This window comes from Lacerta agilis, chromosome 14 (genome assembly GCF_009819535.1).
Source record: "Lacerta agilis isolate rLacAgi1 chromosome 14, rLacAgi1.pri, whole genome shotgun sequence".
NCBI classification, from domain to species: domain Eukaryota; kingdom Metazoa; phylum Chordata; class Lepidosauria; order Squamata; family Lacertidae; genus Lacerta; species Lacerta agilis.
In genome coordinates, this window is record NC_046325.1 from 37,696,093 (window position 1) to 37,709,246 (window position 13,154).

Genomic DNA, 13,154 nt, shown 5'->3' on the forward strand with positions numbered 1-13,154 from the left:
TGTTGTTGTTCAGTCGTGTCCGAATCTTCGTGACCCCATGGACCAGAGCATGCCAGGCACGCCTATCCTTCACTGCCTCTCGCAGTTTGGCCAAACTCATGTTAGTAACTTCAAGAACACTGTCCAACCATCTCGTCCTCTGTCGTCCCCTTCTCCTTGTGCCCTCCATCTTTCCCAACATCAGGGTCTTTTCCAGGGAGTCTTCTCTTCTCATGAGGTGGCCAAAGTACTGGAGCCTCAACTTCAGGATCTGCCCTTCCAGTGAACACTCGGGGCTGATTTCTTTAAAGATTGATAAGTTTGATCTTTTTGCAGTTCATGGGACTCTCAAGACTCTCCTCCAGCACCATAATTCAAAAGCATCAATTCTTCGGCGATCAGCCTTCTTGATGGTCCAGCTCTCACTTCCGTACATTACTACTGGGAAAACCATAGCTTTAACTATACGGACCTTTGTCGGCAAGGTGATGTCTTTGCTTTTTAAGATGCTGTCTAGGTTAGTCACTATGCACATGTGCCAATGCACATAGTTCCCATAATTTGCAATTTATTTTTTGCCACAATTCTAGTCTCCCTCCCCCCTTTTCTCCTGATCAAAGAGCTTCATATAATATTGAAGCCTTATTCTTCTACCTTCCTAACATCAGAAAGTTTTCAGAAGGCATTAAGCTGTTTCCACTTTGGCTCCGTTTCTTAATCATCCCCCAGGGAAGCAACAAACAATGTGTGCTGCTGTAAGTTGCTTTGTGAGATAAAGTGATACCCCAAGCATTGTCAATCACCGCAGCCATAAAGGCTAGAAATTTATTAAGTGGGAGCTGCAGTGAAATACTGCCCTGCATTTCTGTACTGTACTCTTCTTAAGGGGGTCTAGTTACAGGTAGGTAGCCGTGTTGGTCTGCCATAGTCAAAACAAAATAAAATAAAAAATTCCTTCCAGTAGCACCTTAGAGACCAACTGTTTGTTCTTGGTATGAGCTTTCGTGTGCATGCACACTTCTTCAGATAGTATGTCTGAAGAAGTGGTATCTGAAGTGTGCATGCACACGAAAGCTCATACCAAGAACAAACAGTTGGTCTCCAAGGTGCTACTGGAAGGATTTTTTTATTTTATTAAGGGGATCTAGTTAACCTTGAAAGGGAGTCATGGGGTGCTGTTCAGGCTACACTCAGAAAGGTAAATATATTTGTTCACCCATTCCCCATTATCCATGCCCCTTCAATACATTTGGCACCAGTTTGGCTGCAGGAGTTGCTGGAAGGAGGTGTACAAGGCGCCATCTAACCGTCTTAGGGGCTCCAGTCCAGATTTGTGTGGGGTTTACTCCTTGGCCTTTTCTTCTGAGGATATCCCGCAAGGCAGCGGAGGTTTAGGATCAGGGTCTTCCTTCTCCTAGAAGAGCTACCTTCCTGGGTCGATGAGCCCCATCTGCCCCTCACTTTCCTCAACACAGCATGTGCAGAAACCACTTTCTTGACTGTCGGACCCACAACTGGTCCATTCAATCTGCCGCAGCCAGTCTTTGCATGGAGGGCAAGTATCTTAACTCACTGAGGGTTTTGAGACCCATTGGCTACCCTCACCTGGTTTAGCCGTCCTGCTGAAGCTGCTTTTCTGGGGCGTGGCTGCTGTTGCATGCTGACAGGTGAGAGCTGAGTGCAGGGTGGGGGGACCAAAGGTAGGCAAACTACCCCAAAAAGGAGCACAGCGTGTCCCCCACCAAAAGTACTACCCTTCCCCTTACACCCCAGGATTCATCAAAACAGGATCTATCGAAGTAAAAAAAACGGTTTATTTAATTGTGGCCGGGGAATTTGCTGCTCCCCATGTGGACTCCAGCTCCCATCAGTACCAGAGGCATGGCCAATGTTGATGGGAGTTGTAGACCGAAAACAACTAGAGGACTATGCCTCTACTTTAATCTGGCCAGCAAGACTCCGAGCGACCAAACAACCCCCTCTCCTCTTGGGGCTTTTGTTCCCCGGCAAACAAGCATTAGTGCAGGGGTTCCCACAATTGGGTCACCAGCTGTTTTTAGACTACAACTCCCATCATCCCTTAGCTAGCAGGACCAGTGGTCAGGGATGATGGGAACTGTAGTCCAAAAGCAGCTGGAGACCCAAGTTTGGGAGACCCTGCGTTAGCGTAACAAAGGCAAGCTTCAGTACTTGGAAACTCGTAAGGCAGAGTTGGAAGGGATCCCAAAGGTCATCTAGTCCGGCCCCCTGCAATGCAGGAATCTCAGCTCAAGCATCCATGACAGATGGCCATCCAAACTGCTTAAAAACCTCCAAGGAAGGAGAGCCCACAACCTCCCGAGGGAGACCGATCTTTTGTCGAACAGAAAGTCCCCCCCCCCCTGATGCTTAGTCGAAATCTCTTTTAAGAAGAAGACTCCTGTGTGACTCAGAAGCTTGTTTCCAGTTTGGTGAAAAGAGAGAGATCCCTCCCAGCAGCCACGAGAGGGAGCACGGCTCTCCCCTGGTGGACTTCAGCAGATGCGTCGGCTGCATCCGATGCAAATCGGTTTGGCAACACCTCTTAACATTGGCTTCTTCTTCTCCCTCTTCCTGGGGGTCAGTCTCCGATCTCGATCCCATGCCTCTCGCAGCAAGTTCAGGATGGACGAGGAGAAGCCGGTCAAACGATCATCTCGAGGGAGCCGCCGTGGTGCATTATCTGGATCCTGCAGGAGTGGGGTGACGATTTGGGGCGGGAAGGTGGGGGGGGGGGGGTCGCGCCCGGACCAAGCACGCCACCCAGCAAGCAACCGCGCATCCTCCAAATGTCGGTGCGGCTCTCCTCCATTCATTGACAGGTTTTTGGGGACATGCGGCCCTCTCTCTCCCTAAACCCACGTGATTCCCCACGCACGCACCCACCCACCCGCCACCTCCACCCACCCGGAAAGAGAACGATTATAGCTGAAAATTGCATTGATGCTGCGCCTCCCTCGTCCCCACCGCGCAAGGCCTCTGAATTTCGCCCCCCCCCCCCGGGCTCGGTCCTGGCTGGCAGAACCCGATTCCGGATCCCTCCCTGTGCCAAACTGTAATATCTAAGCGCTCCTGAGCAACCTAGAAAATCACATCTGGAAGGGACCCCCGCGGGTCATCTAGTCCAACCCCCTGCAATGCAGGAATCTCAGCTCCAGCAACCATGACATTTGACCACCCATAGATCTAGAAATCGTTCCCGTTTGGGAAAATCGAGCCCCTTTTCCGATTAAGTAAGTAGCCATGGCAGCACGAAACCGAAAGCCAGGGGGCTTTGAGACCCAGAAAGCGCTCCGCCGGCCTCGCGCTCCCAATCCTAACCAGGCGCCGCCGCCGCTGCTCCTCGTTTCTCCAGCTAGCAGGTGACTCTGCTATTTCCTTCGCCTTCCGCGTCGCCCTCGCCTCTCTCCCTCAGGCCATGGCTATTGCAATTGGGCATGGGCGAGCCGCTGCGTTTTCCTCTCCTCCTCCTCCTCCTCCTCCTGCCGCCGCCTCCTCTTTCCCCCCAGCTTTGGCGATCTACCCATCTTCGCTGCCTTTGCAAAAGCCGTGCGGTTCTCCTCCTCCTCCTGCAGCAGCAGCTGCCGCCTCTTTTTGCTGCTGCTCCTCGCCAAATTGAGAGAGAGAGAGAGATTGCATGCTGGCTGGCAGGAGAGCGAGAGAGATTTCACCTCCTGGGTTGCAAAATCCCCCCTCCAAAAACACAACCCAAGAATCCAGCGCTGCAGCAAAAGTTACGCCTCGACCTGTGCTCGCGTTCTTGCATTAAAAGCACCTGCAGGCAGCTCGGTTTCCTGTGCAGAGAGAGCAACCGCCGCTGCTCTCGGCGCTTCCTCTTTTTCTTTTCTTTATTTTTTGGGTGGAGGAGAGGGGGAAGTTTGGCGGCGGCGGACTTCTCTGAAGAGCACGCGCGGCGTGGCCGTTCAGCTGGCAATCGGCGGAAAAAAAGATGGGGATGCCCTTTTAGGAAACAGGGACTTTGCTGCAAATGCACTAGAGGCGAGCTGGAGTACCAGGCAGGCAAATCTGCCCATCATGGTGGTGGTGGTGGTGGCGGCACCGGCCTCAGAGGACAGGCGTTGAGAAGTCACCTTGTGCTGGGCGACCCCTCCATCACTCCCAACTGCTTCCTGGAATTAGGCCGCAACAGGAGCAAATAAGAAAAGGGGGAGATAGAGAGAGAGAAGCCTGGACAACTGACTGTGTTGACCTGATGCATCGGAGGGATCTCACATTCACACGTGTTGGGAGTTCCTGGAGCAAGTCGTCCCCCACCCCTTTGCCTTCCTCCTCCGATTTGGCGGAGGGGCGAAAGTTGCTGGGGTATTTTATTATTTTTATTTTTTACTCCCACTGACCTTTTTCTCCTCTTCCCCAGGGGAGAGAAAAAAAATATCCTGGATATTTTAATTTTGTAGGGCTTTAGATTTTTTTTGGGTGTGTGTGTGTATAAGAGTACAGACTGAGGATGGGCAATGCAGCTAGCAGCATGGAGATGTCTCCGGCGAAGGAGATTAAAAGCCAACCCACGGCGTCGTCACCCCTGCCCCCCAAGCAGCCGGCGCCCCCCAAACAACCTATGCCAAGCTCTGGGGAACTGGAAGAACGATTCACCCACGTACTGGTAAGTCTCTGTGTCTGGTCTTCCTCCTCCTCTTCTCCTCCCCATAGACTCATCATGCCTTAATGTCACCCTAGAGACATCAACCGGTTAGGGGGGGTTCTCTTAACACACCCCGACATGGAAAACTAATCTAGCAAGGGGTGCAGTCCTACTTGCAATCTGTGTGGTTGAAGAGAGGTCTAAAGATAAATTTCCCCACTCTCTTCAATGCCTACTGGTGTGAAATGGGAAGGTTTTTCTTTTTTCTGTTTTAAAGGGCCGATATTACTTGGTAAGGAGCCGATAATTCCTGCCCCACCCTTATTATTATTATTATTATTATTATTATTTATGGGTTATCTCCTTTTGCTGAACACTTTGGGGTGCCACAGTTTCTCAGAAGGAAGGAACCTCAGTCTGCAAATTGGAATTACAAAAGCAATGGTAGAAGGGTGAAAATGAGCACAGCTGGAAACGATTTCAAGTAGATTCACACCTGCCTTGATGGCAGGCATGAATCTCACCCAAGTTAGAGGTGTGTGAGGGTGGAGAGGGCTCCAGATTCATTCATCTGCAGGTGTCCTTATGTAGCCCAGTCTCCTCAGGGAAGTCAAGTGGTCTTTCCCAGTATTTCCTGAGGCTAGTCTGCAGTCTACAACAGACACCCCAGAGGGGGAAAAAAAAACCTAGGTTCTGCAAACAGCTGGTGCTAAACTGATGAGAAATAGCCAGAACTAGCCTTGGATGTTTCCCCAAACCAATTCCCTCCTCCTCGAAAGTCCCTGATGGTTGCAATGCCGTTAGGGCCTTGCTCGGAGTTGGCTGTTTGCAGATTTTTGGCTCACATGGGATATTCTCGGACGCCCCTTCCGATGGGACGCCTCCACAGTTTCAGCAGCCATAGCTGCATCTGTACCTGCAGCTGAGAAACTAGTTTGCGTTTTGTGCATCCTTTCACGAGCTATGCAGCTGTAGGGAGGACGGAGGGTGTGAGATCTGTAGCTCTTAGCTTTGAGGACATGTTTGGGAGTTACGCCTCTAGTTGGCCTCCTGCTTTCGCATGCACACTTGCGGTCCGGATTGTGAAGGCTGATTGCTTTGGGGAGAAGTTGAGCTCGTGTGCCCGTGGGGGAATCTTTCCTTGAGGGAAGAGGTAGCTGGGTTGTGTGTTAATTTTGGGGTTCCATCCAACCCTGTGAGTTGAGAAACATGTGCTCATGGTTGCTTAAAAATTGATTAGTTCCATCTCACCATTGCCTTGACTGTCCTCTTCTTAAAGAGCTGTTACTGCTGCCAAAGGGTCGGTCTTCTCACTCCTGACAGTGAGAGCTGTTCGGCAGTGGAATTTGCCGCCAAGGAGTGTGGTGGAGTCTCCCTCTTTGGAGGTCTTTAAGCAGAGGCTTGACAGCCATCTGTCAGGAATGCTTTGATGGTGTTTCCTGCTTGGCAGGGGGTTGGACTGGATAGCCCTTGTGGTCTCTTCCAACTCTATGATTCTCTCTCTCTCTTGTGCATGCACAGAGAGTCAGCAGAGCAGGAGACTCATAATCTTAGGGTTGTGGGTTCAAGCCCCACGCTGGGCAAAAGATTCCTGCATTGCAGGGTGTTGGGCTAAATGACTCTGGGGTCCCGCCGACTCTACAATTGTACAATTCCGTTTTATGGCTTATAACACTTTAAGCACATTGGCGGCTGTTACTGTGAAACTGAGGGCAGTGCTGAAAGTTGTTGATTAGCCAAGGGTGTGATTGTGTGTGTGTGTGAACAACCAGTTTACTGTATATAAAATGTCTTAATAATTCACACTTTGTAGCTAATATTAAATAGTACGGAGGCACTTTGGAAAGGTCTGGCTGGGGCAGTCAATGGCCCCCAGAACCTGCCTTTGCAGACAAAGGAGGGGTGTGAGGAGCACAGGGGGCAGTTGGGTTTTTTCCAAGCCAGGCACACGTTTAAGAATAAGCATCTATTATTCAGCTGCAAGAGGAAGGTCTTTGAGCTGCAGAGGAAACCCACCAATGTATATCTTCTGTAACTCTCCATCTTAGGACCGCTAAGGACACAGTTTTGTAATCAAAGATGTACTCGGTGCTCTTGGGTAGGCAGTAAGAAGATCTAGGCAATAAGTAGCACAAAAGTAGGACAGTGGTGGTTTTGAATTGAACCATTCTCTCTTTCTTTGGGTTTAGGAATCAGCAGTGGGTGTCCCTTGAAGCAAATCTAGCTCTCCTGTACAGTGGTACCTTGGTTGTCGAATTTAATCTGTTCCGGGAGTCCCTTTGACTCCTGGAAGCGTTTGAAAACCAAAGCGTGGCTTCCGATTGGCTGCAGGAGCTTCCTGCACCCAATTGGAAGCTGCGGAAGCCGCGTCGGACGTTCGGCTTCTGAAAACATTTGCAAACCAGAACACTCACTTCCGGGTTTGCAGAGTTCGGGAGCCGATTTGTTTGGGAGCTAAGCCGTTCGGGAACCAAGCTACCACCGTATTGACTTTAAGCTGCCAATTCACCAGCAAGGGAATTGATCGTATGACAACTGACCAAAGGACTTGCCAGCATCCTGCTTTTGGGGGGGGGTATGTGTGTGGAATGGCTTGCCACCCCTGCCACCCCCTCCTTAAGGCAGCCTTCTCACAAAACTAAGAGCTGAAGAAAGAGTTCGCAAGCGGTGGAGTTTGTAGGAAGAATTCTGCAGCATTCGTGGTGCCTTGCCGACAAAAGCTAGGTGGCATCTCGAGAGCTTCTGGTCAAGAGTGTTTGTTTCCAGTGCCAACGTTCAGCTCGGATCATGTGAAGCGATAAGCAAGAGCCTCTTCCACCTGGCACCACCCTGACCACTCCCCAAACATACAGGTGAAACTCAAAAAATTAGAATATCATGGAAAAGTCCACTTATGTAAGCAATTGTTTTCATTAGCTACTGGAGTTTAATATATGAGATAGACCCATGACATGCAAAGCAAGGTAAGTCAAGCCTTTGTTTGTTATAATGGTGATGATTATGGCGTACAGTTGATGAAAACCCAAAAGTTGAAATTGTTAAGTTGGGGTTCTCATCAGCTGTACGCCATAATCATCACAATTATAAAAAATAAAGGCTTGACATATCTCACTTTGCATGTCATGAGTCTATCTCATATATTAGTTTCACCTTTTAAGTTGAATTACTGGAAGAAATGAACCTTTCCACGATATTCTAATTTTTCGAGTTTCACCTGTATGGAATTATAGGAGGAGGAGCTTCCAGATCAAAAAGTTGTGACGTCCAGGTGGTCTTCTTCAGCTCAAGAGACCCATCAGAACTGCTACAGAATGGACTGCTCCTAAGGCTAAAGTCCTAACCCCATTCACCTGGCAGCAAGCCCCATTGAATTGGATAGGACTTGCTTCTGAGTAGACATGGGTAGGATGTCTGCTGTAAGCAAGGAGGTCATGAAGTTCCTACACGTTCCTGGTTTCCCCTCTGTTTCAGCAGCATCTTGGTTCCCGGGAGGTAGTGTGTCAACTCAAGCTGCGTTTGGAAAGAGGTCATCTGAGCTACTGTGGCTAGCAGTGGCTGGTCTTGCGTTTCATTTATCCAGTTATTTCCCTAAAAACTGTCTGGGTGATAGGACCGCCTTGCAGGGTTGTCCGTTGAACGACAGAGATAATTTATGGGATGCACTTCCAGCATTTGAGGAACAACAGTCTGCATAAGCATTGTTATTGAAATAAGCACAAAGTGGGGTTCATTTTCTGTCCCTCCTACACTCACTTGACATCTCTTAGTCCCACCTATGGCCAGGGATTCTGGGAAATGTAGTCCAGGGCTGCAGGTTTTGCACCCCTTGTCTTATGCCGCGGGTAGCAGAAGAGGCTGAGAATGAATTGCTTCCCTGGCCTTCTGTGCAAGGAGGGATGAGTGAATTGATGTCCTAAGCCTACCCTGACACCTATGTTGGCTTACTCTCCATTTCCATCATGGCATTGACGTTTCTGAAAGCCCTGTCTTCCGCTATCAGAGTTTGTTGAGACAGAAATGAGTCAAACCAATAGATTTTAGCGCTTGAGGCAGGAAATCCCAATAGATTCCTCCCAGTAGACTGTGTAAGCTAATCATCAATTTACTGCCGTTTAATGGTACCTTCCCCACTCAAAAAACAAACAAACAAAAAACAAACCCCAACAACCCAACTACCAATTGAGGATGAAAGCGGGGTTTTTGGTTGGTGTGGCCTCACACCCAATTTTTTCTTGACTGTGCTACAGCCCCGAAGTTTGGCCAAGTGAAAATGTGGGCTTGGGGCCATGAAGGGATCCTCACCATTGATGATCGGGGTGGACCAGAGATAGCCAAGGGTTTTTTTAGGGTTTTGTTTGTTTTCTATCCTACGTGCATTAAAATGCTTCCCCCCTCCTATTCCCCACATCTTACTGTGTAGCAGAATAGGAATTCCCTTCCGTAATTTTCCTGACTGTCTCTTCCTCCCCTTTGCTAGGCACAGGGGGCTGGTGGGGGCTCAGAATGCCGTTGCCCCATAGAACACACAGGACGCCCCTGGCCCATGAGCTGCATGGAAATGATTTGCATTTTAAAATATACATCAGGAGGCTTGGTTTGGTCAGAATGAAGTATACACTTTCAGAGTTAATGCTAAATAATAAATTATTTTTATTATTATATTTATTTATAGCCCACCCAGCAGAATATTAAAAACACGATAAAACACCACACATTAAAAACAGGGCTGCCTTCAGATGACTTCTAAAAGTCAGATAGTTGTTTATTTCCTTGACATCTGACGGGAAGGCATTCCACAGGGTGGGCGCCACCACCGAGAAGGCCCTCTGCCTGGTTCCCTGTAACCTCACTTCTCGCAGTGAGGGAACTGCCAGAAGGCCCTCAGAGCTGAACGATGAGGGTGGAGACGCTCCTTCAGGTATACTGGGCCAAGGCTGTTTAAATACATTGCTTCTCGTAAATGAGCCACCATAGCTTTTAGAAGGCCATGAAAATTTGGGCCCCTTGCTTTTTATACTTATCTACCCATGTACAATCTGAAGCCAAAGGGGCACATGGGTTGCCGGATGTGAAATATATTTGCATTATTCTCAGCTCTCCTATCCCACTACAGTGGTACCTCGGGTTAAGAACTTAATTCGTTCTGGAGGTCCATTCTTAACCTGAAACTGTTCTTAACCTGAGGTACCACTTTAGCTAATGGGGCCTCCCGCTGCTGCCGCACGATTTCTGTTCTCATCCTGAGGTAAAGTTCTTAACCCGAGGTACTATTTCTGGGTTAGCGGAGTCTGTAACCTGAAGCGTCTGTAACCTGAGGTACCACTGTATTAGTCTTGGGCAGAGGTCGGCAACCTCCGGCCCATCGGCCGGATACAGCCCATGAAGGCCGTTTTACCGGCCCACGAGCCGTCCACTTGGCAAGCCCCCGCACGCTGCGCTAAATCAGCACGGCGCGATGTGGGGACTTGCCGAGCGACGCTGGAAATTGCGTCTGCATCTGCGTAGAAGCGATTTTCGGCGCCTGGACATGCGCAGACGCGGTTTCCGTCATCGCGCTGCGCATGTCTGGCTCATGGACGTTCTCCGTGGGCTTGATCCGGCCCATGGCCGGGTAACCTTGCCGACGCCTGGTCTTGGGTGTGGGGACTTGCTTGGCTTTCAGTTGTTGAGACTCAGCTGCTGAGACCGCTATTATTGTCCCTTAGCGTCAGGTGTAGAGGAAGATCATAAATCAATACGGTACATAAGCAAATAGATGGGTCTTCAGCATTCTCCAAGATGTATCTGCTGTGATTGGGAAGCTGCTGGTGCCTCCTTGAGGTTTTATATATATAAAAACCCAACAACCCAAAGACTTTTTTGGATCACATGGCTGCTGAGCACATTCCACACACAACTCAATACTTGTCTGCAATCCAAGTCCTTTTGGGAGATAAATGCAAAAATATGAGTCTCACCTACCGTAATTTTTTTCTTCTTCTTCCTTTCTGGCACATGCCTGAGACGAAAAAGCCCTTTTCTATCCCTGCCTTGGCTGGCTCCAATGGCTGGGAATCCCTTGCTGATCGGAGCCCCACCGTTGCTGCCAAAAGCTCATCCCGTCTATGCAAGAGAGAAGTGAGCTAGCCAAGTTTATTTTTATTTTATTTTTAAAACCCTTTTTATTCATTTTATAGGAAAACAAACAAACATACAAAACAATATACAAAACAAAAATATATCTTGTCCAATCATACCTTTTTCTTAACATCATAGGGTGACTTCCCTCAGTCCCCCCATCTGAATTTCAATTCTAATCATCTTTGACAGTTTCTAAATAAAAAAGCAATACAAGCTTAATTCTAATCCATTTTTTTTAAATAAACACTTAACCTAAAATCTAAATCTACAGCGAAAACCTATAACAACTTCCCTAAGGTATATTAGATACAACAATTCTTATTCATATATAATTTAAATTTCTTCCAGTCTTCTTCCACCATCTCTTCATCCCGTCTTCCAGTCAGTTTGGCAAGTCTCATAAAGTCCATCATATTCATTTGCCATTTGTCTGTAGTAGGAATATCTTGAGTCTTCCAATTCTTGGCTAATAACAACCTCGCAGCTGTTGTGGCATAAAGAAAGAAAGTAATGTCCTTCTTGGGAATTTCTTCCCCTATTATGCCCAGTAAAAAGGCTTCTGGTTTCTTTATAAAGGTGTGTTTCAACACTTTTTTCATCTCATTATAAATCTTTTCCCAGAAGTCTTTTACTTTGGGGCACGTAGCCAAGTTTAGGCTTTTTTGTTTTGTGCGCCCGTTCATTCTCGCCAAGGCAAGCCACTGCTCTTTGGGGCTACCTGTCACCCTACGATTGTGAATCACATTACAGTGGTACCTTGGTTTTCGAACGTCTCCATTTGATGAACGTTTCGGTTTTCGGATGCCGTAAACCCGGAAGTAAATGCTTTGGTTTTTGAACGTGCCTCGGAAGTCGAACGTGCCATGCAGCTTCCGCTGAGTGCAAGATCCGGAGGCCTAGCTGCCGGCTGTTGAGTTTTCAGTTTCCTATATGCAACAGTGGCAGCAAGAATCTTAGCAGCCAAAAATGGGAAAGGAGACTCTATCCCGACCGAAGTGGACTGGCAGACAAAATTATTAGAATTTTCAGAATTAGCAAAGGTAACAGGAAGAATTAGGGATAATACAGACCAAACGTTTATTAGAGAGTGGGACACCTACAGAAAATATCTTAAAGAGCATTGTAAAAGTGGGAATTCTCTGGCAGGCTTAGAAGGACCCCTGTAGAAACCTAGAAAATCTTATAAAAGTAATGATATGGGATAAGATTGGAGTGATAACGAAAAGTGTGTTGCATAAAAGTAATCCAGGATCCTTGAGGGGGTGACTGGAAGTCATAATAGAAGTTGTGCTGTAATAAATCTATTTACTTTTTGTAATTTGTATTACCTTTTGGTTTTTCGTTTGTTGGCTGTTTTCGTTTAAAAAAACAAAAACAAAAAAAAACTTACCGTAATAAATCAATTTTAAAAAGAAAGAAAAGAGTTTTCGGTTTTCGAATGTTTCAGAACTCGAACGGTGTTCCGGAACGGATTACATTCAAAAAACGAGGTCCCACTGTGCATATATTCTGCTTTGTAGCCATGCAAGGCTCCCTCGCCAAAGCTGCTTACGAAATATTTGTGTGGTGCAATTTCGCTCAGGTGTGCTATCGGGAACAGACGTTGCAAATGGGTACCTCACACGGCCCCGGGATTATTCAGGCGGCATTCCCTGCCTTCATCTTTGGGACTCTTCATTTCAGGGTCACGTGTTCGAGCCCCACGTTGGGTAAAAAGATTTCCTGCATTGCAGGGGGTTGGGCTCGATGACCCCCATGGTTCCCTCCAACTCTACAATTCAGTGATTCTCTGGTGATGCCCTTTGGGCACCACCTACTAGGTAGCACAGCCCATTGAGAATATCTGAGGCAGGCGAGTGGGACTAAGTAGCTGAAACTCACTCAGTGCATGGTGAAGTCTAGTCTTCCCTTGCTGATCGTATTTATCTCCTGGTGGTTTGCTGTCCTGCTGTCACTGCTACCAGGTATTTCTTGCATATATAATTTTTGTTAAATTTTCTCTTTTACAATTTCAAATGCTCATTTTACATCCTTAAGATATCAATGACTTCCTTTCTTTTCTTTCCATGGTTCATTTCATACATATTTTACAAAAACTATACCATTCAGTATTCCATTATTGCACCCATCAAAACTTATTTACACTGTTGAATTTATCTTAATGCTGCCAGCGTTTTCAGCTGTTGTTCTTGTTCTCTTAAGTCTACAAGCTGCACATATTCTGTCAACATAAGTTGCCATTTTTCTTTGGTTGGGACCTTGCTCATTTTCCATTTTTGGGCTAACAAAACATGGGCTGCAGTAGTGGCATACATAAATAACCTTTTTGGACACCTGGAGATTTCAGTCTGAATTATCCCCAACAGAAAGGACTCTGGTTTTTTTAGGAAAGTACTTTTAAACATTTATTAATTCATTATGGATCATTTCCCAA

General features: G+C 47.4%; 1 protein-coding gene across 5 annotated transcripts in view; it reads left to right on the plus strand.

Annotated features, from left to right (window-relative positions):
- The first annotated feature begins 4,437 nt into the window (after positions 1-4,437).
- FMNL1 (formin like 1) overlaps positions 4,438-13,154 on the plus strand; it is a 108,180-nt gene continuing 99,463 nt past the window's right edge. For 3 of the 5 annotated variants that reach the window (XM_033169995.1, XM_033169998.1, XM_033170000.1), the window contains exon 1: positions 4,438-4,621. In XM_033169995.1, coding sequence (XP_033025886.1) covers positions 4,466-4,621 — 156 coding nt within the window. In that variant the 5' untranslated portion in view covers positions 4,438-4,465. The remainder of the gene's footprint in view (positions 4,622-13,154) is intronic. The other 2 variants (XM_033169997.1, XM_033169996.1) reach the window with 1 other exon arrangement.